This window comes from Gallinula chloropus, assembly GCF_964237585.1.
Source record: "Gallinula chloropus genome assembly, chromosome: Z".
Classification (NCBI taxonomy): Eukaryota; Metazoa; Chordata; class Aves; order Gruiformes; family Rallidae; genus Gallinula; species Gallinula chloropus.
Genome location: NC_140089.1, coordinates 27021843 through 27047645, shown reverse-complemented (window position 1 = coordinate 27047645; position 25803 = coordinate 27021843). Strand labels below are relative to the sequence as shown.

The 25803-nt window shown below is 37.2% G+C and overlaps 1 protein-coding gene across 1 annotated transcript in view; it reads left to right on the top strand.

Annotated features, from left to right (window-relative positions):
- MAN2A1 (mannosidase alpha class 2A member 1) overlaps positions 1-25803 on the top strand; it is a gene marked incomplete at its 5' end in the record, with an annotated part of 117583 nt that overhangs the window by 28337 nt on the left and 63443 nt on the right. The window contains 7 exons of the mRNA XM_084278950.1: positions 6731-6902; positions 8548-8675; positions 10012-10185; positions 12273-12459; positions 16676-16853; positions 20010-20212; positions 25274-25459. Of these exons, the coding sequence (XP_084135076.1) occupies positions 6731-6902; positions 8548-8675; positions 10012-10185; positions 12273-12459; positions 16676-16853; positions 20010-20212; positions 25274-25459 (1228 nt within the window). The remainder of the gene's footprint in view (positions 1-6730; positions 6903-8547; positions 8676-10011; positions 10186-12272; positions 12460-16675; positions 16854-20009; positions 20213-25273; positions 25460-25803) is intronic.

Genomic DNA, 25803 nt, shown 5'->3' with positions numbered 1-25803 from the left:
GCTCTTGAACAGATTCTTAATTTGTAGATTAGCACAAAAATGAACTTGAGTGGTATTAAATTCTTATGTGATATTAGGGACTCAGTTGTGAAATACAAAATTTAATGTCTTTAATAGTAAATGTAGCTAACAAGCAATTTACTCATTGGTTCATCTTTTGATGTTTTTTAATCTATGGCTCCTCTTGCAATCACAGGCCCTAGATCTTGTGGGGGATTTTAGTTACCCAGATATTTGCAGGAAGACTGGCACAGCCAGCTGCCCACACTCCAGGATGTTCCTCCAGTGCACCGACAATAACTTCTAATGCAAATGGTGGATGAGCCTACTAGGAGAAGTGCACTGGTATATCTTGTACTTACTAGCAAGGAGAGACTTGTTGAAGAGGTAAAGGTTGAGGGTAGACTTGGCTTCAGCGACCATGAGATGGCGGAGTTCAAGATCTTATGCAGTAGGAAGAGAATATCAAGTAGGACTGCAACCCTGGACTTCAGCAGGGCCAACTTTGGCCTCTTCAAGCAATCACAGGGGAAAATCCCATGGGACAGAGTACTGGAAGGAAAAGGGGCCCAAGATAGTTGGTCCACGTTCAAGGACCACTTCTTCCAAGCTCAAGATCAGAGCATCCCAATGAGAAGTCAAGAAAGGGAGATGGAAGACCTGCATGGGTAAAAGGGACTGTGGGGCAAACTTAAATGGAAGAAGAGAGTCTACAGGTCATGGAAGGAGGGGATGGCCACTTGGGAGGAATATAAAACTCATGTCAGGGCATGTAGGGTGGAAACTAGGAAAGCTAGGGCGTCTTTGGAATTTAACCTTGCAAGGCAGACCACAGACAAAAGAAATTGCTTCTTCAAGTACACTGCAGATAAAACTAATGCTAGAGGCAATGTAGGCCCTCTGCTGAATGAGGTGGGTGTCCTGGTGACAGAGGACAGTAAGAAGGAGGAGTTACTGAATGCCGCCTTTGCTTCTGTCTACGCTGCTGGAGACTGTTTGCAAGAGCCCCACATGGCTGAAGCCCCAGAGGAAGTCAGGATGAACGATGAGTCTGCCTCAGTTGATGGGTATTGGGTCAGGGATGAATTAAGCCATCTGGACATCCATAAATCCATGGGTTCTGATGGGATGCACCTGAGGGTGCTGAGGGAGCTGGTGGAAGTCATTGCCAGGCCGCTATCCCTCATCTTTGCTAAATCCTGGGAAACAGAAGAGGTGCCTGAGGACTGGAGGAAAGCAAATGTTACTTCAGTCTTCAAAAAGGGCAAGAAGGAGGACTACAGATCAGCCAGCCCCACTTCCATCCCTGGGAAGGTGATGGAAAGATCCTCGGTGCTGTCTCTTGGCACATCAAGGATAAGGGGGGTGTTAGGAGCAGTCAACATGGTTTTACCAAGGGGAACTCATGTTTGACTGATGTGATAACTTTTCATGAGGATATAACCAGATGGATAGATGATGCTAGGGCAGCAGATATGGTCTACCTTGACCTCAGTAAAGCATTTGACAGAGTCTCCCACAGCATCCCTGTGGCTAAACTGAGGAAGCATGGTCTGGAAGATTGAGTAGTGTGGTCGATTGAGAGCTGATTGAAGGGAAGAAGCCAGCAAGTTTTGCTCAATGGGACAGAGTCTGTCTGGAGGTCTGTACCTAGTGGAGTCCCCCAGGCTCCAGTACTGGGCCCTGTACTATTCAATATATTTACTGATGACCTGGATGAGGAAATAGTGTACAGTCAGCAAGTTTGCTGACCAGACAAAACTGGGAGGGGTGGCTGCCATGCCAAAGGGCTGTGCTGCCATTCAGCAAGACTTAGGCTGGAGAGCTGGGCAGGAATAAGTTTAATGAGATTTAGCAAGGGCAAGTCTAGTGTCTTTCATCTAGGGAGGAACAACCCCAGGTACCAGTATAGGTTGGGGACCGGTCTGTTGAAGTGCAGCGTGTATTAGAAGGGGTGTGGTTAGTAGGTCAAGAGGTCTTCCCCTCTCCCCTGGTGAGACCACACCTGGAATACTGGGTCCAGTTCTAGGCCCCTCAGTTCAAGGACCCAGAACTCCTTGAAAGAGTCCAGTGCAGGGCCACCAAGATGATTAAGGGAGTGGAACATCTTCCTTATGAGGAAAGGCTGAAGGAGATGAGCCTCCTTAGCCTGGAGAAGAGGAGGCTGAGAGGTGACCTCATTAATGTTTATAAATATTTAAAGGATGCAAGTCAGGAGGATGGAGCGAGGCTCTTCTCGGTGTTGGCCAGTGATAGGACAAGGGGCAACAGGTGGAAGGTGGAGCATAGGTAGTTCCATGTGAATATAAGGACAAACCTTTTCACTGTGAGGGTGATGGAGCACTGGGACAGGCTGCCCAGAGAGGTTGTGGTCTCCTTCTCTGGAGACATTCAAAACCTGCCTGGATGCACATTCCTGTGTGATTTAAATATAGGTGATCCTGCTCTGATAGGGGGGGTTGGACTAGGTGATCTTTCGTGGTCCCTTGCAACTCCTAATGATCTGTGGTTCTGTGGTGTTGCTTCGTCCTAGTTGCAGAATCCAGCACCTGGTCTTGTTAATCGTCATGCCAGTGATAGCTCTTAACATCCATCATTTGTAGAAGCTGCCTGTAGAAGGCCGCATCAACTTCCTCCTCTTGATCAGGCAGCCTGTAATAGACACCCACAACAGTATCACCCATGCTAGTCTGTCCTTTAACTCTCACCCACAAACTCTCAACTCATTCTTTGTCCGCCCCTGGACAGAAGTCAATACATTCTAGTTGCTCTTTCACACAAAAAAACAACTCCACCTCCTTTCCTTGTTGGCCTGTCTTTCCTAAAAAGGACACAGCTACCCATGGCCACAGTCCAGTCATGAGAGTTGTCCCACCAAGTCTCTGTAATTGCAACTAGGTCATAACCCCTTGACCGCACCCAGATTTCAAACTCCTGTGTATTACCCATACTGCATGCCTTGGTGTACAGGCATTTTAGGGAGTGAGCTGAGCACACCAATTTTGCCTTAGGGGTGAGAGAGGTCCTCTGGTTCTCATTATTACCAGAACACTGCTCCAGTGGTGGGAATCCAGCAACAGCCCAATCCCCCTTTGTATCTAGTTTAAAGCCCTATGGATGAGACCAACTAGATCTCTTCTTAGAACCGTATTCCCTCTGGACAATAAGCCCTTCCCAGATACTGCTGTCACACCTGTTGTCTTATAAAACCAACCATGACTATAGAAGCCAAAGCCCTGCCTGTAGTACCTGACTCTGAGTCATGTATTTACAGACTGGATCCTTCTATCCAATACCATGTCATCTCAGAACTGGAAGGATGGAAGAGAAAATAACTTGTGCCCAAGTCTTTCAACATCCATTTCGAGGCCTTGAAATCTCTTTTCATTCCCTTCAGACTATGGGATACAGTTTCTTGCCACCCCCACCTCCCCCGCCTGAAAGATGAGCAGCCGGTAATAGTCTGATGACCACACCAGGCTGGGGAGTTCCTCAGTAATATCCCTGGTCAAAGCTCGAGGAAGACTACAGACCTCCCTGTGATGAGGGTCAACCCCCTGGAATATTGGGCCCTCTGTTCCCTTTAGAACTGAGTCCCCAGCAACTATAACTCTTCTTCCTTTTGGGAGAGGTTGTATAGTGGAAGGGCTATCTGCCTGTGGTAAGAGCTCAGGTTTAGTTTTCATATCAGCCACCTCATTGTCAGGCAAGGCGCCTTCCAGTAGGGCCTGGTATCTGTTTCATCAGACACCAGAATAAACGGGGAGAGTTGTGGCTGGAGAGCAGCCCAGCGGAAAGGGATCTAGGGGTGCAGGTCAAGAGCAGCTCAGCATCGTGAGCCAGCAGCGTGCCCTGGCAGCCAAGAGCGAAAACCCATCCTGGGGGCATCAAACTCAGCATAGCCAGCTCATCAGAAGAGGAGATTGTCCTGCTGTACTCAGTGCTAGTGAGGTCGCATCTCAAGAACTGCATGCAGTTCTGGGCCAAACCATTGAAGAAAGGTGTGGAGGTCCTTGAATGTGTCCAGGGAAGGCAAAACAGCTGGGAGAAGGGCTGAAAGGCATGTCCTCTGAGGAGTGGTTGAGGACTATGGGTTTATCTAATTTGGAGAAGAGGAGGCTAAGGGACAACTCATTGCTCTCTGTAGATTCCTGAGGAGGCAGGTGGAGAGGGAGGTGCTGAGCATGTGGGAATGCTCAGACTGCGTCAGGGGAGGATTAGACAGGATATTGTGAAGCATTTTTTTGCTGAGAAGGGTGGTCAAAACAGGCTTCCTAGAGAGGTGGTCAATGTCCCAAGCCTGTCAGTGTTCAAGAGGCATTTTGGTCAATGCCCTTTGTAACATGCTTTAACTCTGGTTCACCCCTGAACAAACCAGACAGTTGGTATAGATGTGATCATTGGAGGTCCTTTCCAACTGAAAATACTCAGTAATTAATATATTTACATGCAGGATGTCAGATGCATGGTAATTAAATTTCTGAGGACTTTATGTTGTTTTGTAACTAATTCTCTGAGTAGTTTCCTAGGACTTTTTGAAGTGTGTTAACCATGTTATACATTTATATCTTAATAAACTAAATATATAAAAACAATCTCTAACCATAAAAATGCTCTTCTACATCATCATATATTCTTATGCTAGCTGACTTGTCATTTAGCTCTGTGCTTTTTTATTTAGGTTGGTTTATTAAGTTATTCAGGAATGCTTAAGACAACTAATTCAGTGTAAGTTTGCTTTTATTGCTGCAATATAAAAATATGCTAAAATACTTTATTTTTATGATGTATTTCTTTATAAGAAAAACATAGGATGGTTTTAGTTTGTTCTGTTAGTTGTGTGCTATCATGCAATTGTCTCTTGACAAAGAAATTCCTAGTAAAAAGCCATAAATTTGTAGCCATTTACATGTGGATCTTTTTTGTAAATATCAGTAAAATATTTATTTGATTTTTTGAAAAGGAAATGAGCATTGAAAAAGATTAATTGGTTATGTGATCTCAGTTCTTTCAGTGAAAGCGTCCGTTAAAAAAACACTTACTAAAATAGGCAGAGATCACAACAAATTTTCATTAAAAGGAGCACAAAAGGAAAATAAATACAGATTATTAATCTCTTTCCTGTTTCAGTTTTTATGAAACTATTATGTAATACTAATTTATCAACTTTTTTGTATTAAGCTGTTTTCATGCCTCTGAAGATAACATGTTTTAAGTTCAGATTTTAAGCCTTCCTAATGTATTTTCCTCCTTTAGAATAAATCAGATTAGACCCCACTCTTCTATATGTAAAGAAACTTAGATATGATGATGGTGGTGATTTTTCTAGATGCTAAATATCTGGTTTAGAAAAAAAAAAGCTAGGACTTTTCCGCTGGAGTGTTATTTTGTCTCTTGAAAAATTAAAGTGAGGGTTTTGAAATTTGTGGTATTTTTGTTTGTTTCTGAACACTTTATTAAGATTTGTCATTTACAGAGTACGTGTGCAACCTGGAAGTAGTGTTACCAAAGCAAGAGTGTGTCATTGTCTAATGGTTATTCCTAATTTCAAGATCCTTTATTTGAAATATAATTAACAGTTTGAAGTGAATAATGTACATATTGTCAAATTACATTAACTCTCTATTTCTAAGTAAGATTAATGGCATTTTTTCCTTAAAGTAGAATATATCCTCTTAAAATCAATGTTCAGTCAATAAAAGAAGGTTTTTTTATTAGATTTCAAAACGATTTTCTAGTACTAAGATTTTTTTTGTATTTCTGTAACTGCCTTGAAACAATATTGTCTCATTCCAGAACAGCCTAATACTGTTATCTTCTTATAAGCAGACTGGCAATGCCTCTGCAGAACAGAACTGATAAATCAGAGAGGAATCACTAGGTTCATATCTGGAGTATAATCCTCACATTGTGTGGAAGCTTTCACAAAATCTTAAAATGTGGGTGTATGCTATAGGCCCAGTTCATGCCATCACTTTTCATCAGTAGTTGTATATCGTACTTCCTTAAACACAACTGCTGAGTCCCTGTTGGAAGCAATTGAATGAAAATGCTCATACATGGCAAGCTGGTGTGAAGAGTAGGAACATGCCACTCGTATATTAAGCAGACGGGCATATCTACTTTTTTTCCAGTTACAATTACAGAATGAACATATACCTTCCACGTTCTATGAAGATGCATGTCCTTTCTCATGTAAGGTTTTATAATCATAGATGTGTGAAGTTGGAAGGGAGCTTTAAAGGTTATCTAGTCCAACCCCCCTGCAATGAGCAGGGACACCTTGAACTAGATGGGATTGCTCAGAGCTTCATCAAGCCTGACACTGAATGCCTCCAGGAGTGGGGACTCCACCCCCTCTCTGGGAAACCTGTTCCAGTGCTTCACCACTCTCATAGTGAAGAACATCTTCCTAACATGTAATTAAAACCTACCCTCCTCTAGTTTAAAACCATTCTCCCTTGTCCTATCACTTCATGCCCTTACAAACAGTCCTTCCCTACCTTTCCTGTAGGCCCCTTCAGGTACTGGAAGGCCACAGTAAGATGTCCCCTTACATCTGTCCCTCTTCTCCAGGCTGAACAATCCCCACTCTCTATTAGCCTTTCTTCATAGAAGAGGTGCTCCAGCCCTCTGAACATCCTTTTGTACCTCCTCTGGACCTGCTTCAAGAGGTCCACATCCTTTGTAAGAGACCGTTGAAAGCAACTGACATCTCCTATTTTCTTAGGTTGGCTGAAGACTTTTGATGATTACTTCAGAGATCAGACACAACATATCTTAAATAATATGGTTGTAAAACTACAAGAAGACAACCGAAGGAAATTTATGTGGTCTGAGATTTCTTACTTTGCAAAATGGTGGGATGGAATTGATAGCCAAAAAAAGGATGTCGTTAAAAGGTTTGTACACTGAACTATTTATTTTCTTCCATGTGGCATGTTCTGAGACTGTATTTGAGTTCACTGTGAACTTGCTATTTTACTTGATGTGGTGCAAAATTGCTAGAATAATTTACTACTGAAGTTCTGATCTTTTTTTTTTGGCTCAGTTTGGTTGGTTTCTTTTCCAGTTACAAATTACTGAGTTGCTGAAAAAATTGACTGAAAGTTTCCGTGTACAACCATGAAGATGTCATTCAAATTGCAATGAGTTATAATTATAAACATTATTGAAGTCACACTGATGTATTGGCAATGGATTAAAAATAATCTTTCATATTAGTTGTTTATATATGGTAATTTTTTCTTACGTTTAAAGACAATTATGAAATGAGATTTTTTAAATTTAAGCACATTTATAAACATGTAGATGCTTAAATGGTAATCTATATTCTACATGCTTAATCTTAGTTCTTAATATTGGAAGTTAAAATCTAATACAGAAGAAAAAGGTTTGCCTAGACATTCAGAAAAAAAAATTGCTGCTTGCAAAAACTTGAAGTAAGGATGTAGTTTGGAGTTTTCAGAACAGGCTTGTTTTGTTTCTTCCCGTGTGTGTGATGCCCTCCTTCTTATGCCCAAGCCCCACCTCCCCTTCAAGATGTACAGGTTGCAGTGTACATAATAAGGCTGTGAGAGCCTTGGAGCTGCAGAGGCTAGGTAATACTGGAAATCTTGAGAATGACAATAGAAGACTATTTAAAAATTTATGTACAATGCATAAGTATTAAAGCACAGCTGGTTTTTTTTTTTTTTGCGATTATAAAGATCCCTTGGAACACAATAAACAATAAATGATAGTCACTAGGGAACTGTGTTCTTTAGTGGAATCAAATATTGGTTAAACTGCTTTAAGACTTACAGAAACTGCACTGGACATTAATTTTGCTGTATGCTTTTTACTACTTTTATGGGTATTATCTATAATGTGACTAATTTTTTATAAATTTAGTCTATTTCTTTCTTGAATTCATTAAATATTTATATTCTAGTGTACAATTTATGTGTTGAAATTACATTATTTAACTTTAGGGACCACCTGGAAGCATGATAATTATGTTTACTGACATCTTAATAGAGAAATAAGATCATCATGTGTTCTGTTTCAAGAAGGCATTTTAATGAGTGAGATGGTTTGAAGCCTTTATAGATACAGTAAACTTCAAAGCTCTATCAGCTCTCCGTAACAATAGAAAATGGTAGATCAAAGATGGGGAGATATTAGTAGTGCTTGAAATATGCAGTGTCTAGGCATCTCACTCAGTTGGCCTTCAGTGCTGTTGCACATGCACTTTTATTTTTATAATATGTGCAGGAAATAGCCTCCTTCCTGATTTAAAAAAGAATCAAATATTATGGCACATGCAGTACAGCTGGTAGTTTTCATTGCACAGAGGCATTTAAATTTTCCCTGTTCATCTATTCTTTTTTTTTCCCTGTTTGATGAAAAAAAAAAAAACCCAGATGTGGTCCAGTGATAGAATTAGCACAAGCAATTTAGATTTTGGCATTGCGTCCCTGGTAAATACAAATTGGGTAATCAGAAATTTATTTTTAAGAGTACATTTTTGTATGCTATTCTGAACACAATTTATGCATTTTTCAGGTTAATAAAAGATGGACAGTTTGAAATAGTAACTGGAGGGTGGGTCATGCCTGATGAAGCCTCTGCTCATTATTTTGCTATAATTGATCAACTGATAGAAGGACATCAATGGCTAGAAAAGAACCTTGGTATGTATCTTGATCTAAAACTTAACTGTGTTAATACAGGTAAATTTTGTGTTTCTGGGGTGTTTAGAACAGTCTCTTCCATCTGCTTTCTTGAAACATTAAATCAGACTACTTACTGGAAATTACAAGATTGAGTCTAGTATTTGCAGTTACTGTTTGCAGATAGAAGTTCATGGATAAAGTGTATTTGAACAGTTTTATGTCCTAACACTTTGTCTTGATCAATGAAAGATATGCATAGTATATTAACATACTAAAATATAACACTGGATCATGCCGAATTGTAGATGACATGTTTCTGGTATCATGGTTTCTGATTGCTGCTTGTCCTTTGAAAATTATGACAAAGGCATTAAAGTGACTTAAAAATTGGTATTTCTTTCTTGTGTTTGGATCTATGCTGAAGGCTGTGTATTTGTGAGGTTCTCTTACGTAAGGCTTTCAAAAAGTAAATCAGAAATTTAGTAGCAATAATAGTGATAGTAATTATAAAACCAAAACCCACTGTAATTTAAAAATCATTCATTAAAAAAATCCCCAAACCAGAAAACCCTGACGTTTGCTTTTGAAACTTTGAGAATTTATTGACTACAGTAACATCAGTTGAACTATTTTCGTGGCTTTGGGAGGTTTTTTGTTTGGTTCTATAAGTAGACATAATGTTCCATATGTAGAGGGAACCATTTTTATGTAGAAAATATTTATATTGTGATTTGAATAATAACTTACATTATTTCATCCAATTAACTGAAGTTACTTTGAAAAGCTGTTTTACTGTGTTTCTTTTATGTTACAATTTCCATAAACAGAGGTTGACATAATTAAGAGGTGGTGGGGAAGGAAGGAAGGCCTAATAAAAGAGTAATTCATTCCCTACTGTTTTGGTATTTTTTTGGTAAGATAGTTAAAAATCTGCCAGATGAACCATGTTGAAGAATCAGTTAAAGATGAGTTAGATATATCTTATTTGTGAGTATGAAGTTTGGCAAAATTACAGTATTAATCAACATGATTCTAATCATTGCCAATCAAATAAAAAAACCAAAACGCTAGGTCCAGAGCAAGTAAAGTTTAATGTTATATAAATTATAGTGCAAATTCAGCAAGCTACTGCATCAGTCCCTCTCCATCCCTTCGTTTTCTTTCAGCTTTCCATTCTAATTGGAACATCTGTAAACTACTTTAAATGAAAAAGATGTATTTCATTATGATTCCATGTAAAGATGTTTGAGACACATATGCAGTATTGTAAGAACATCAAGTACTAATCTCAAGGTTTTTATGTGGTTAGAATTCTTAACTTTCCCTTCTTTTTACCTTTTTTGCTTATGAACAGGAGTAAAACCAAAGTCTGGTTGGGCAGTTGATCCTTTTGGGCATTCACCAACGATGGCCTACCTTCTGAAACGCACAGGATTTTCCAATATGCTTATACAGCGAGTTCATTACTCAGTGAAAAAATATTTTTCAACACAGAAGACACTAGAATTTTTTTGGAGACAGAATTGGGGTATGTGTTTTTCCTTTATGGCAATTTACTTTCTTAATTTACACAGGTAAAATATGTCAAGAACTTGAATAAATACTATAGGAATTTTTATAGAAGAGCTTATTCAGGAAAGCTAGTCTAGACTTGAAAATTAGGCTTGCAGTTCTGTTAAGAAAAAACAAACCCCTTTCATCTAGGTTAAAGTTTTTGGGATTTTTAATTTTTTTTTTAACAGCAGAAAGGAAGTCTAGGAACTGTGTAAGGAAGGGAGATAAATATGAAAACTGTATTATTGCCATTGTTCTTCTGATCATCCTCTTTCTTTGCTTTCATTTGTGCATTTACTTTCTCATATTTCCCTTCTCCCACATTCCTTACAAGTATATATATGAAATAAAGGTAAATGATGTGGGATATTTCTTTGCTTTTTCTCAGCTTCTTTTCTTCCTCTTACTCCTACTACATGGAAATAAAGGGAGGGAGAAGGAACATTTCTCTTTCAGAGAAAAACAGCCAAAATTAACTATTTGAAGATGGAGATATCAGTCTTGCTTATGCTCTTACTAACTTTTCAAGCAACCAGTTTTCTTCATCTGGTGTGACAAATTAGTGTCATTAGTTACAGTAGCTTTCTGTGGACTTGAAATTTGTAGCTTATCTCTACTCAGAAAAACAGATTAAAAACATTTCACCATTTTAAATTACAATGAAATTCTCATATAGAATCTTATTCTTAAAATAAATATAATTGCTTTCTTGATATTCTTCCTGCAAATATAAAGCATGAGTGTTTTCTTAGGTAATGTAGTAATTATACCTTAGCAGATGTGTCTAAATGAATATGCTTTTCTAGATGAGTATTTAGTTTTGCTTTGTACTGGAGCAGCATTCCAATAAACAGTACAATGACTGTTTATTGTTGAGGTTTTAATCTTTCTGGTTTTCCAAGTAAGCTAATATGTCACTCCTTTATCAGTACAGGGTCAAATATATGTATTTAGTACTTTCAATTAAAAGACAGTGGTGATTTTGAAGCTTTTTAGTTCCTCTGTGGTTTTGATTGGAAATTGTAGGAAGGATGGTATTCAGAGACAGCAGTATCTGCTGCGCAAGTAAGCTTGACTTGAGGAAAACGTACCACTGAGAGAGAATTTGTCATGTATATTAATTTCAGAGATTTTTCTTTGGACTTTGCTGTATGCTGCTCAGTGTACACAGTTCTTAACTGACATACATTTTTCCTACATAGTTACATATGTAAATGCATGTATGATATGGTCAAGTGTTTAGTCTTCAAAAGAAGGCTTGTCAAAACAGGTCGCATATCAAAGATCACCACACACTCACCTGGTGTAATCTGTAGGTGTGGTACCTGAAATAGAGAGACCTGTAGCTAAAAAGTAAGATGCATATGTTTATGGAATATTACCTTCTAGGTACTAATGAGTAGCAGTAAAATAGGTGTTTTTAAACGAAGTTTTGTGTGGAATTGTGAAGATATACTGTTAAGGTTTTAAAGAGTATTTTCCTATGTATTGTTGACATGCTTATAGCCAGGTTCTGTGGCCCATCTGTAGTCTTCATCCCTTTTTTTCAGCATAAAATTAAGTCATTAGTGCTGGAAATAGCACTTACAGGCTTTATCAGATGAATAAACTTGAGGTTCTCTTAAGTTCTATGATAACTTCAAGTTGTCTTTAAGTTTCGAAACGCTGTCTTTTGAGACCTAACAAAATTTGTGTAGATCTCTGCTACTGGTGGGTTTAACTGTAGGGAGAGAGCTCCCTAGATTGAAAAGTTAGGATTGCAAAGACAATCTCAGAAGTACATAGAATTCTATGTAATTCTGTGTACAAGCACACAGAATCAATCTACCAGTGCGTAGAATTGGACTGTGAGTCTGTTGAAATTATATGTTCAAGAAATTAAGATACTGCTGAAGTCAACTAATTCAGATGCGTTGTTCAGGTGATGACAGTCTAAAGCAAGGAACTGTCTTGATCTGATGTTTTTAATACAATTCTTGGGTTAAGAACGTTGAACTAATTTAGTTCTGGTAAATCTGAGAGGGTTTATCTTGAAGGTAATCTCTTTATGTTTAATTCCAGATTTGGGTTCCAGTACAGATATCCTTTGTCATATGATGCCATTCTATAGCTATGATGTTCCTCATACTTGTGGTCCAGATCCAAAAATCTGCTGCCAGTTTGATTTCAAACGTCTTCCTGGTGGAAGAGTAAGCTGTCCATGGAGAGTTCCACCAGAAGCCATTCATGCTGGAAATGTGCAACACAGGTGCAATTTTTAACATATTCTTTAAGGGAATAACTTAAAAAATAATATTTATGCTGGTCAGAGATAACATCTACCATAGCTTGGTAAATTTCTATAGCTCTTAGAATAAACATTGTAGGAAAATAATATCTGTTATTTAACCCAGTGTTTGCCTAACATTTTAAATCAGACCTTGTAAGAGAAATGGTTCTTTCACTGTGTCATATGAAATCAAAGATAAAAAGAAATGAGGCAGGTATGTACTGAATGTATGATCAAGTTGAAGAGATCGTCATCTCAATATAGTCTCTAAAATCTTTCGTATCAGCTTTTGGTAGATAAAACAGTTTTGGTTAAAAGGGAGTTAAAACAGCAGTATGGTAGATAGTACCTGAGGTAAAAGTAAAGCTTTGAGTTGGGAGCCTGTATTATTTGAATTTGCAACAGTAGAAGGACCATATTTTGAGAGTATAGTTTCAAATAAATGTACTGTCCTGGTTTCATCATGGAGAGTTAATTTTTTTTTCTGGCAGCTGGGGGTCTTGGCGCAGCATCAACATCAGGTGGTGAGAAATTGTACTGCTCATAACTTTTTTTTTTTTTGGTCCTGTTCCTGTTTTCTGATTCCCTCCCCTTTCATGTTGGGGGATGGTGAGTGGGTGGCTGTGTGGTGCTTAGTTGCCAGCTAGGGCTGAGCCATGACATCCACTAAACCACAGAAAATAGTGTTTTGCTAGAGAATGCGAAAAACACTACTTGTCTATTATGAAAAAGTTGAAATGTAGCAGGCAACCAAAAACTTCTCTGCTCTGACCTCTGCAACAGTACAACTTTTACAGTTGTTGACAAGGAGATGTATGAGATCCAGAAGTAATTGGAAAATCTATCTTTTTACACCATAAGCTTTCCAAGGTTAAAGGTGCGTAGCAAACTAATTAATCTGTGTCTCCTCTCTGGTTGCTTTGTTTTTAATAACCGGAAGAACACAGATCTACACTATATGGATTGATTAATTTAAGGCAAGATACAGATTACTGACCTTTCATCAATGCTTAAGCTGCAGCAAAATTAGTAGGACACATATCTTGGATAGTTAGCTGACACTTTTGCTTTTATTTCAATACTATTATAACCATACATCTATTCTTAAGAGATACTGAATTGAAAATGTAAAACTAGGAGCTTTGGATTTATCATGGCCTTGCCACTTTAGTTGTGATTTGATAGGAAAGAATGAACAGCAGCCGAATTGAAAGCCTGTACTTGTTTAATTACATTTCATAACAGCTTAGGTTATAAAAATTGCTGTTGCGCTTACCCTGTTTTGCAGCTGCATCTTTATCCATATGTTTCAGTGCTGAAGTTGTAGCTTTTCACACTAGCAAGAAAAACAGCTGTTGTGTTTTGGTTTTTTTTTCCCCATTGAATAGGAATGAGTTGTTTTGTTAGAGGAAGGATAGCTCATTTTAGTGTATGTCTCTTCCTCCCATACATGGAATTATGGAAGAATCTGTACTACAAGTTATCTGGTTCAGAAAAGTAAAAAATGGGCTTTCCCTTTCACCCCCTACTGTTCAGGAATGTAATTTTATCCTAGAGCTTTTATCTCTTTATGGTTGATCACATTGCACAACATGAAACTGACATTCAGAATCTCATTACTGATGTAACAGTGGTGGTTAATGTTTGTAATTTCCAACCTCAAGAATCTGAGATCACCCTTTTAGAAGTACTCTTCCTGTCTGTATAGCCATCTCCTCCACAAAATTACCTGAACAGAAAATTGCCAATCCACCTATTTTTATTTTTTTCTAGTTGAGATAATTGAGTAAAGACTGAGTCCCTAATGCTTCATTTGCGGTATGGCTGAAGTAGTAAGAACCTGTCTCAAAGGGCTTGCTATAATAGCTGCTGCCAATCTTGTGATTCCAAGAGACTCTTCATGGCTATTGCTCCTCCTGACCTAGGAAGGCACAAAACCAGCCATGTTAATTGTTTTGATATGTTTTAGCCTAATGCTTGGAATTTTTGTGTTAAAAGAACACTATTGTGATACAAAGGGATTTTCTTCATTTGTGAAAGTTCTTAAGCATTCAGTGGTAATATGGAAGTTTCTCAGAGAATGGTGGAAAATATTATTAATGCTGTTACTGACAATATTGATATACTTCAGTGTTACCAACTAGAGAGTGTAGTTAGGGTTGCTCTAGATACTGAGAACTACACAATGTGTGTGTACAGTTCAGAGAACTTTTGATTTTATAAAGCCAAAAATTTGGTGTTTTGTCTTTGTATAAGAAAGGTTTTAAAATGGAGTCGCTGCTGATACGCTATATCCATATTTATGGTACTGCAAAAAGATTATCATGACTGATTTAGTTTTCAAGTTTTCATTAACGCAGACAGGGTAAGAGTATCCAATGCCGCCTTGCTAGGGAAAGAAGGGGAAAAGTGTTGTTGAGACTCAGTGGAAACTATTTGGTGTGGGCTTTGGTTTTGTTTTGGGTTGGTTTTTTTTTTTCCCCTCCACAAGTGTTTTTCATCTTCAGCAAATTCTGTCTGGGGCTTTCTCATGATTTTCTCACTTGTGTATTTAGGAAGTTACCTGTGAGACACTTAACTGGCTATACTTGACTTGAAGCATCTAATTTTGCTTTGGCTTTTTTGCAATTGAAACTGGAAGGAGGATCCTGCTGGCGCCTTAAAAACTCTTAATAATCCTGCAGTTATTAATACTTTGAAGAAAGGGAGAATAGCAACATTCGTGAATTTTGGGTTAGATTTGGAAAGGAACTAGAGGAAGACTTTGAGGAGTGATGTCAAAGTCAAGTATTCTGTTAACTCAAGTGCTGTATTTTTCAAGAGGCTTTAAAGAATGTTTATTTCCAGCTGTAGACTGTGTGGAAAATCTGACTTAGGCTGACTTCTAAGAAGGTAGAATTAGAAAGTCTTCTATTGTGCCAGTTGTTCTGTTAGGTTTGTGTTTCAAATATATTAGACCAGCTCAATATCTCATATAAATGTCTACATAACAAAACTACAAGAGTCTGAGTAGGAACACTTATGTCATTGGAAGTGTTCAAAGCCAGATTGTATGGAGCTTTGAACAACCTGGTCTTGCAGAGAGTGTCCCTGCCCATGGCAGGAGGGTTGGAATTGGATGAGCTTTGAGGACCCTTCCAACCCCTGATTCTTGAGGTCCCTTCTAACCCAAACCGATAGTGATCTATTAAAAAGACTTGTAGAAACAAAAAACTCACTGGAGTCTGAATTTTACTGCTATTTGCTCTTCAAAACATTGTCATTTGTATTCCTGTTTTAAAAAATATAATAAACTGTGGTTTCCATAACTTTCATTACAGAGGATCAGTGTCTAAAGATTTTATAGTTATTGTGATTACAAGAGGGAGAGGGAGTAAATGGACATTTTCAGTAACCCAGGCATCAGACTTGTAACTTTTAATATAGCTGCTTAATGACACAACTGATCTTTTACCCATCAAAAAGTTAGTAGAAGCCAAAGGATAATTTGACTGCCTTTTTTCTGTGTGTGCATGTGTGGGGATTCTGTTTTGGTTTGGGTATTTTTGAGGTTTGGTGGTTAGGTTTTTTTAGGCCAAAAGTGGCAGGCTTAATTTTTCAGGACATGTGCTTAAAGCTTAAGAGGTGTGGCTCTAAGACAGCTAAGAGCCTGGCTGAAGGAGGAACAGTGAACTTCCTCCAGACTTTCTAAATTATTTTTTTTTCCAAGGCTGGAGTTCCTCGAAGATTAATTGATGGGCAGGTTTTCTGTCAAGGACATGAAGATATGAAGCAAAGTATCCAAGGGAATTACCAGAGGGGATGAGAAGAGCTTGCTTATTATTGTAAATAAGGGCTGGAGAGGATTAGGATTGTTATCTAAATATGAAGGAGGTAAACATAATTTAAACTGAAGGTTAGTTTTGGCACGGGAACAAATTGATGCAGACTGACCTAGTGTTTGAGATGGAGCTTGATAAGCTTATTGGCGGATTTAATTAGCATAGTGTTTGCAACAATAGTAGATTGAATGTGGTGTCCCAGTGGGGGAAATTGCATCTAGCTTTGTGTTACAAAATGAGATAGCAGAGTTTTATACGTCTTGTTTAGGATCACCTTAATGCACAGGTTGATAGATAGCTAAGAACTGTTTCATCAGATGCTGACCTTTATTCTTCTGTTTTCTAAATTGTTTTCCCCCTCCTTGCCCCACAAGGGCATGGATGATTTTAGATCAATACAGGAAGAAGTCAAAGCTTTTCCGTACCAAAGTTCTGCTGGCTCCGTTAGGAGATGATTTCCGATACACTGAGAGCTCAGAGTGGGATCAGCAGTACCAGAATTATCAGAAGCTGTTTGATTATATGAATTCTCATCCTGAGTGGCATGTTAAGGTAAATGCAACGCTTTCCCTGGTTTGTGGAGGAAACTGCATTTCTCAGTATTTTGAATTTCTTCATGGAAAAAAGTTGTGGGTTTTTTCTGGTTTTTTTGTGTGTGATTTTTTTCACCTTCCTCTTAAAAAGAACACAACTGTGGAGCCTGGTATATTATTTAACAGCAGGTTATATTTTTTCCTTTACCACATTTTCTCTCTCCAAAACAAAACCTTTGCTTTTCATAATACCTGCTTGAAAACTATAAATAGTATCCAAAATTATCTGTTTTGGAGAACAGTTATTAGGTTTGATTGTTTTCTTAGTACTCTTGTTTTCCCAGGGTTCGGGCATTGTTGTTTAAGGCTTTTGGGCTTTGTTATTTAGAACTATTGTATTTTCTGATTTAAAGGTTCAAGTAAATTTTGTTGCTTTCCTTGGGTCTTCTTGGTTTTATGTCCCAAAGGAAAAAAACAAAAAGTCCTAGTAAGTGCCACTGCTGGTGTTGAATACAATAAAACCTAAGAGATTGACAAAAGGAGTGAACATACTAACACAATTACCAGATGAGGTATCACTTTAAATCATGAATTACGTTTGAGTGTTAATATACACATTCGTACATTCTAATGTGTAAACTGAGTACTTTAGAAACTTGCACTACAGATGTTTTATGTACTCAGACACCTTTACATCATCTTTCAGCATGGGAATAAGAAATAGGAAACCACAGCCTTGTTTTTTCTTGAGGTTCACATGAGAAAACATTATTGCTACTTTGACATTTAGGCTTTTAAAATCCAGCCTATATTGTTTGTGTGTACATGTTTTTTCCTAACTTTTTTTGAGACTTCCCATTCCCCTAGCTGCAGATGCAAGTGGTACCTGTAGTGTATTAGTTCCTCCTGCTAACTTTTAGACTTGTGTTCTGAATAAGAAAGATGATCTCTTGAGATCACAGCTTTCAGAGAGCTGGATTTTGCATCTGTTTACTGTGGGCTGTGGGTGACATGATGACGTGTGTGGCTGCCTGCTATGTGGAGAGACATAGACCTGGAGAGTACACCTTTACCTTTTTTAAATCTGAAGTCTGTCTTTTAAATCTAAAGCTTTCTGCTGTCACCAGCTTTATTCCACTCAAAAACGGGCATAGAGTGCTGGTAGTTACTCTTCAGATACTAACAGCAGCATACTTTCTGGAGTCCATTCCTACTAGTCTGGGCTGGATGATTTCTTTTCTGGAGCAAAAACTGAAGGCTCTAGCTTTAAAGCCATTCTGCAATGCCACTCCTGACCTGAGGCACCTGAAAGATCCCTATTTGATTTGTTCCATTCACCCAGTTGTCCAGGACTCCATTAGCCCTGGTTTGCCTATCTGAGTTAGTGTCTTGGGAATCACTGCAACCTTGAAGCCTTCGTAGAAGTATCTAAACCTTTTTCTGATTCTTAATACTCAGACAAAAAGGTTTGTAATCCTGTGATTCAACCACTTCATACACGCATCACTTTGCTCTACTGGAGCCCTGTTAGCACTGGAGCATGTCTCCTTTTCATTTTAATTCTTTAGTTGTGGTTTTTTCTTTGTCTCTGTCTCTCTTTGGGTTTAGGGTTTCCTTGCTTGTTTGTTTGGTTTGGTTTTGGCTTGTTAGGTTTTTTTTAAACTTTTATAATTTATCCTTGAAAATAAGAGCTTAGGTGGAGAACTTTGACACTCCACTGCACTTCCCCCAGCGGACTGTAATTTGACAGGCAAGAGGTAATGCTTAGCTACCTAAGAACCTACACTGCATAAAGGCAGAGTTCATATTTCTTTAAGTGCTGAGATGCCTGGGTTATTGAGACTTGCAGAGTAGAAAGTCCCTTGTGTCTTTCTGATCTTACAAGAGATTTAACCTTTCAGAGAAATTTGAGATATTTATCTAGTGGACATGTCTGTTTGTGAATATTGAGATTCTCACACCAGCAACTATTCTGTGGTCCTGAAAGTATGTGGTATATTATTGTAAAAGATACTATTTTGCTCAGGCACTTTAGTCTCCCATTTGGAGATCTCCTTTACCCCAATTAGACATTAATTTAAGCTGAGAATTTTCATACGCCAGTAGAAGAGTTTAGCAGGTTATTTGACTGTTTCCACTTACCTGATATTAGAATGGATGTTTTTTGACTATGCTGGTTGTTCTGGTGAGTTTTATTTCCTCTAATGTAACCGAGCATACAGAAGGGAGGTCACCTGTACCTGATTTTTCTTGGTTCACTGATTTTTGGTTTTTGCCTTCTGAATTCTGTCTTGTAGATGTCTCTCTCTGATAGCGAGGGGAAAGGAAGGATGACCTAAAAGTGCCTGATAAATCAAGGATCGCTAATATGGGGATTTCTGTCACAATATGTCTCTTTCTTGGCTTTACTGCCATTAGAAGTAATTACAGATACTTGGATCTTGTGAATAGTTTTGAAGAGCGACTAGTGTTTGTTGTGTTTTGAATGTTAAAATAGTGTATCTTTGTTGTTACAGTAATAGATCTTATATTCCAAGTCACTTTCAAAAGACTTTTATGAAAAGCTTGTTTTCTGGTGTTATAAATTGTAGTATGCTACTTTTATGTGTGTTAAAACTAATTAAAAACACCTCTCAAACAAAAAAAATGTGACAACATAAATTTAAAGAATTATCATTATAGTTTATTACGAGAATGCTTGTGGTAATTGATCTTCTGTGCTGCTGCCACTTCCATTACTTGTTTTTCCACTCTTACCCAAAATCCAGTTTGCCATCTATGCTGCCTTTAACAACATCTCTCAGCTCTGGCAACACTGACGTCAAGTCTCTCTCCCTTGTTCAGCCTAGAAAAGGCTCTCTCTGCCTTACCTCATAGGAGAGGTGTTCCAGCTCTCTGATCATTTCTGTGGCTCTTCTCTGGACCTGTTTCCACCAGGTCCATGTCACTCCTCTACTGAGTTGAAATGAAGTTGAAATGGTTTTGGAAGAGCTATTCAGCTTCTGAAAAGTGTGCAGGGAAACTTAAAAGCTCTTTTGGATAGGATTTTGGCTATATTTTTGCTGGAAGACCAGCATATTTCTGAAATGTGTATGAGTCTAAGTATATTCATTCTCTTCATATGTCTAAATAAAGGAAATGGAACTATATTAAAGTGATTTTTATTTTCATTCAGGCCCAGTTTGGAACTTTATCAGATTACTTTGAAGCTCTGCGCAAAGCAAGCAATTTGGGTGAAAAGAGCAGCAATTCATTTTTTCCTGTTTTAAGTGGAGACTTCTTCACCTATGCAGACAGAGATCATCATTATTGGAGTGGATACTTTACATCACGTCCCTTCTATAAACGACTGGATAGAGTCCTGGAATCCTACTTAAGGTAAATACTTTCAACCCGGTAAATTTATAGCATATGTCTTTGCATGCAGGGGAGATGAATCTGTAAGTATGCTAAAGCTGTTGGACAGATGGAAAAACAATTTCAAAACACACAGTGTTCTTAGAATAAGGGTAGCCAAAGTGGCCCTAAAAGGAAGTTCTTGTTACAAGGAATTGGTGGTGTATCTGGGGTTGTATTTTTAAGTAAATCCACAGAACTACAATGAGACTTTTTACATTGAAATATAAGTTGTTATAAAATACTAGTCAGTGATCAGCAAGTCCTGATTCTTTAAAAAATAACATGTAGTATGCTTTTTATTTCTGTACCTGATTTGGATAACTGTCATCAATCTATCATTACAGCTGTAATGTGAACTCTTTTAGTGAGAAATACAAAAGTGCAAATTTTACAGGGTTGTTAGAGTCAGTGGAGAAGTAGCCAGGCATGTTGTGTGCTGAGTGATGTCAGATTGCAAGGTACTGCTTTGCTGAAAAGTGTTTGCATCTTCTTGAAAGAAAAAATTGTTGCTAAATTTTGGTAATGGAGTATTGAAATAGTTCTCCTTTGTAGCAACTGTAGGTAAGGCACATTATAAAATGATTTAACTATATTTTAAGGTTTCAGAAAGAATACGGCTATTTTAGTGCTTCTGTATGCTATCCAGACCTTTCTGTGCCAGAGAATTTCTGTAGCGCTGAGAAGTCCATCCTTAAAGATTGCTTAGAGTTTTATTTTTGTCTTCTAATGGTTGCTGCAGTGGTGTAGGGAGCAAGAGTGATTGGAAACGAGCATTTTGGGAGCATTTGGGGGGCAAATACAAGTACCTTTCAGATGAGAAGCCTCTGCATCTAGCAGAATTTATTTTCCTTCTTTCAGAAATCATGTCTTTACTCTGGTTAAACGAAGGTTTCTCAAACTTGGAATACAGCTACTTTGTGCTGTGTAGTACATTTTTCTTGTAACTAAAGTGTCTTTTTCTTGCCTTCTTGCTGTATTAGAAGAATATAGAGTGAGACACCTGAGGAAATAAAGAAAATTAGTGAAGAAGTTGTTAAAGCAGCAGAAAGACTAAGAGAGGTGTAAGAAGAAATGAGATCAAGGACCTGAGAATAGAAAGCTGTTATGGAAGAGACATTGCAGTGTGACTTTGAAGGCATTGCATTGACCAGGAAGGAGAAATGTTTCACAAATGGGAAAGCAGGGAGGAAAGAAGCCAAAAACTGTCAGGAAGGAGAAGAAAAATAAGACCAAAGCTGAGAGGAATGATAGAAGGGAAGGCAAAGCTTCCTTTGCAGAAGAATGTAAAAATAGTAAGAAGTAGTTAGCAGATGAGTGACAGCTGTAGTGTTTGAATGGAATGTTACAGGTGTTGTGCTTGGCACCTACAAAGCCATTTGTAAGGCTAACAGTAAGTGGGAAGTTTGGCGACTAGAGAAATAATTTACTAAGAGTAAAATAGAGTAGAGGCATCAATAAGAATATGGTTTTCTTAGAAGCATTTTTTTTTACTTACTGCATCAAGATTGTTAATATTAATTAGCTCTGTTTTCATTAGCTTGTCATAAGAATCTCTGATTTTTAGTGAAAACAGCCTTGTTTAATACTGCTGTTGGATAAGAGAAGGTGTATAAAATCCAGGACAGATTATAATTAATTCCCTGATAAACTGTTTTTCATACTTTTACCTGAATTCCCTTCTGTTTGTTAAAATTCACCAGGGATTTAATATATTTTTATCTTTATCAAAGCTTATTTTCTCAACATTTTTGTTTATTTTAATTTTTCTGGGCTTTTTATATTGCCATAAACTTCATGTGAATTGCTCTCAAGTTTATTTGTAGTATTTACAACTTTGTTAAGATTCCTTCATGTAAGAATTCCAGTTACCTTTAATTTCTGAAGAAGGTGCTAGACTTACAGGTAAGGAATCTGTGGAAGAAAACTAAACCTTCAATCATGAATTAAAACACAGCATGTCTCTAAAAATGTACCTGGGAGGTTTTGCATACTTCATTGAACTGCTGTGAATAACATGTAGGAACAAAATGTACAGATGTATTCTTGTCAATCCAATACAATTTTTTTTTGGCAGTTTCACTTTTGGAGACCTGGAGAATCTTAAAGGATGGCATGTTAACTGTGAGAATATTAGAATATGAGGTTTTGTCTCTTAGTTAGGGTTTTCTTTAAAGGTATAGGAAATACATTATGATCACTTTTAATTGATAGCACCCTTGTGATTAAATTTACAGTGTTCTTAAGATAGCATATTATCTATCTAGTCTGCATACATATTCTTGTATATATATGTGTGTGTGTACTTCACTGCTACTTAATAGCCAGAGAACAGTGTTTAACCACAGCACTTTCTATAATGGCTGTTGGTTGTTTGGGATTTCTCTGTTTATAAATGAAGTTTGGGATTTGTGAATTAAAGAAAGTGCAACAAAGTTTAAGAATTTTGAAATGGAGATCGATGTCATTACTGCTTTGATGCATAGTTGATTTGTTAATCTTAAGTGACAGATGGATGGATTCAAGTAGTTTAAAGAGTGAGGAAATAAGTGACCAGAAGTTTATTTCATGTTATAATGGAAAGATGCAATGAACAGCAGCATAGTTAGGGGCAAGTTAGGAATTCATTCTCTGACTTCATTCTTTGTAGATGTAATCAGGGAAAAATTATGGTAAATCTGCAAAAAAGATTGTTTTCAGAAAAAGGACAAGAACTGCAGGATACTTCTAATTGTACAGAACAATAGAAAAGAGCACATTGTGACAGTTCAGAAACTCTTGGAAAAATTATCTATATAGGTTACATATAAAGTGGACCTAAATGTATCTGAGTGTAGGCTTTCAGCAATCCGTGAAACAAATTTTGGTCTATTTGCAGTGTCCCAAGGGGTAGAGACACAGTAACAATGTATAGCGAAGTAGGTAATCTGTGGTAACTGCTTTAGGTAATCTGCAGTAGTTTGAAAGAGAGGTGAGAAGACCCAGGCTTTATACTGCTTTTATGTCTGGCAAGACATTAGAGCTAAACACTTACTTACAAGTTGAACTGTTATCTAATACAATGTTTATTATGGTTTCACTTCTTAGTGTGTTTCATCTTTGACCATTGAACCATTCTAATGTTTAGAATATTGAGTCTTGAAAGGAAAATTCTGCATCTAAGAGACTCATGTACTGAGTATATCTGTAAACCAGAATCTGTTATTTACATGAAAAGCGAGAGAGTTCCAAGTGCTCCTTATAAACAACATGGATTTAAAGTGAAATTCTGAAGCAATATGACTAAAAATGTATTTATCATGCAGCTTAATCTTAATGCTATTTCTTTTTGGTTTAAGGTTGTTACCTTTTTTATAAATAATGGACTATTAAAAAAAATGAGATGAATTTTGGGGAAGGAAATCTAACATGGATTTTGAGGACTAAATTTTTTGTGTTCTGTACTTCATAGTTGGTTCAGTGTTTAGTTGCCTCATCAAATTTTTGCAAAGAGGTAAAATGCTTTCAGAAGAGTTATCCACTAGATCAGTGTGCATCTCATGCCTTTTTAGCTACAGTAGACTTGTTTTCCTTGCAAGTTAAGCTGTAATAGAACAAAGTAGGAGGAATGCTAGTTGTAGGAATTTGCACTATGCAACATTAAAATCACAGCCATTAAGCTTAAGTGCACTACTAATTAAAAAACCCTCAAAAATAAAAAAACAAAATACTGCAACCTTTAACAATTTCATGTGTAGCTTCTGTGCAGTTATCTTACCTGTAAGAGCAAAATTTCACATGTTGTTCCTCAAATATTGACAATAAGAAAATGTATTGAGCTGTTACCCCTACAGTGTTTACGTTGCAATTTAGTTGGGCACATGCTGCTTTCAGTTTTTACATGGTTGTCAGATATGTGGTGCATAGTGCCAGAGACCAGACTACATCTGCAAGTTTTTTTCATGTTACCAGTTAATATCAATGCAGTCTGAAAACCCAAGTTGAAAATTACTTTAAAATTTGTGGTTGTACATAGTTTGATTACAAACATATGCACTCACTTAATAGCCTTGGTAAATGTAAAGTTAATGTATTTTCCTTTATTTATTTATCTATCTATTTGTATTCCTAGAAGTTAGTTTTACATTTGATTCAAGGACATAACATTATTGTGCTTTCTTTACTTTTTATAACTTTAACCTGTATCCTGGTTTCTTAAAACACTTGAGAAACCTTTATTAAGCTCAATAAAGTTCAAAAAGGAATCCAACACTTTTCAGACTTACAAAAACAAAACTGTAACATTTTAGGAAGAGGAGCTTGGAAAAATGTTAACAGATGGTTTCCCATAATTTCTACAGTAATCTTTGTATGCCTTGCAATTATACGGTATTTTTTGTAAAGTAAATTTAGATTCTCATTAGGGAAGTGAGAACCTAATGGCAATATTTTAGTGCTAGACGTCTGCACAAGAGGTAGGAGAAGAAAAGCTCTGCATTCTTCTCCATCTAAGGGGTTTTGATTCCACTGTTCCACTGTTTAGTTGAATGTATAGTGAGCAGGTGCATGAACTGCCTGTCTTAAGGAGAATTTAGTTTCCTTAAAGTGTAAACACAGAATAAATATTATATAATACTGACCATACAGATCAATATATTGCATTAAAATAATTTTATTTGTTTAATAAGTTGCTTTTTGAAATGGGAATTGTATGCCTCCCATAAGGCAGTGTGTCATTTTTAGATCAGATCTGTGTACCTCAATACATTTGTGAAAATGGTGTATTACTTTATGCTCTCATATTTCTATTTGAAAGCTCTACTTTCCATCTCTGAAGCCTTGAAGGAAGATTGCAAGGTGTCAAACTAGTTGATGATATTGCAGTAGTGATTTTTAACTGTTTGAAGCTAGAAATAGGCTAAAAGGTACAAGATTATGGTTTGAAGAACTCAACAGAACTAAGTGTGAGGAAAGATGTAAAAACATCAGTTTATTCTTCAGGTAAAATGTTGCTTTTTGATTTTTAAATATATATAAATATTTGATTCTTCTCTGCAATTCCAGGGCAGCTGAAGTGCTCTACTCCTTGGCTTTGGTACAGTCCAGTAAATCTGAGAAGATGAGTGTATTTCCTTCAGTTGATAACTATAAATTGCTGACAGAAGCTCGGAAGAACCTTGGACTCTTTCAGCATCATGATGCTATTACAGGAACAGCTAAAGATTGGGTAGTTGTGGATTATGGCACTAGGTAATCTATTATAAATATATACACTTAAATCTTAATTTCCCTATGTTTTCTTAAAACAGGTGTATTTATTTCAAAGATCTGGATTTGCTATAGCTAGCAACATACTCATACCAAAAGTGTAGTGCTATTTTACGAGCCAGTTGGAGTTGATTATCCGTGCTCTTTGTCTATGACTTTTTTTTTTAATTCTCTGAAGTATTTGATGTCCAGACAAAATTTCTGATGTTTCATAGGAAGCTGGGTAGACACGGTACAGAGTTCTTTAAGAACAGGGCTATTGTTTTCTGCAGTAACTATTGTATAGGAGAACATTTTACATTTGCCTGTGCTACGCAGACACATGC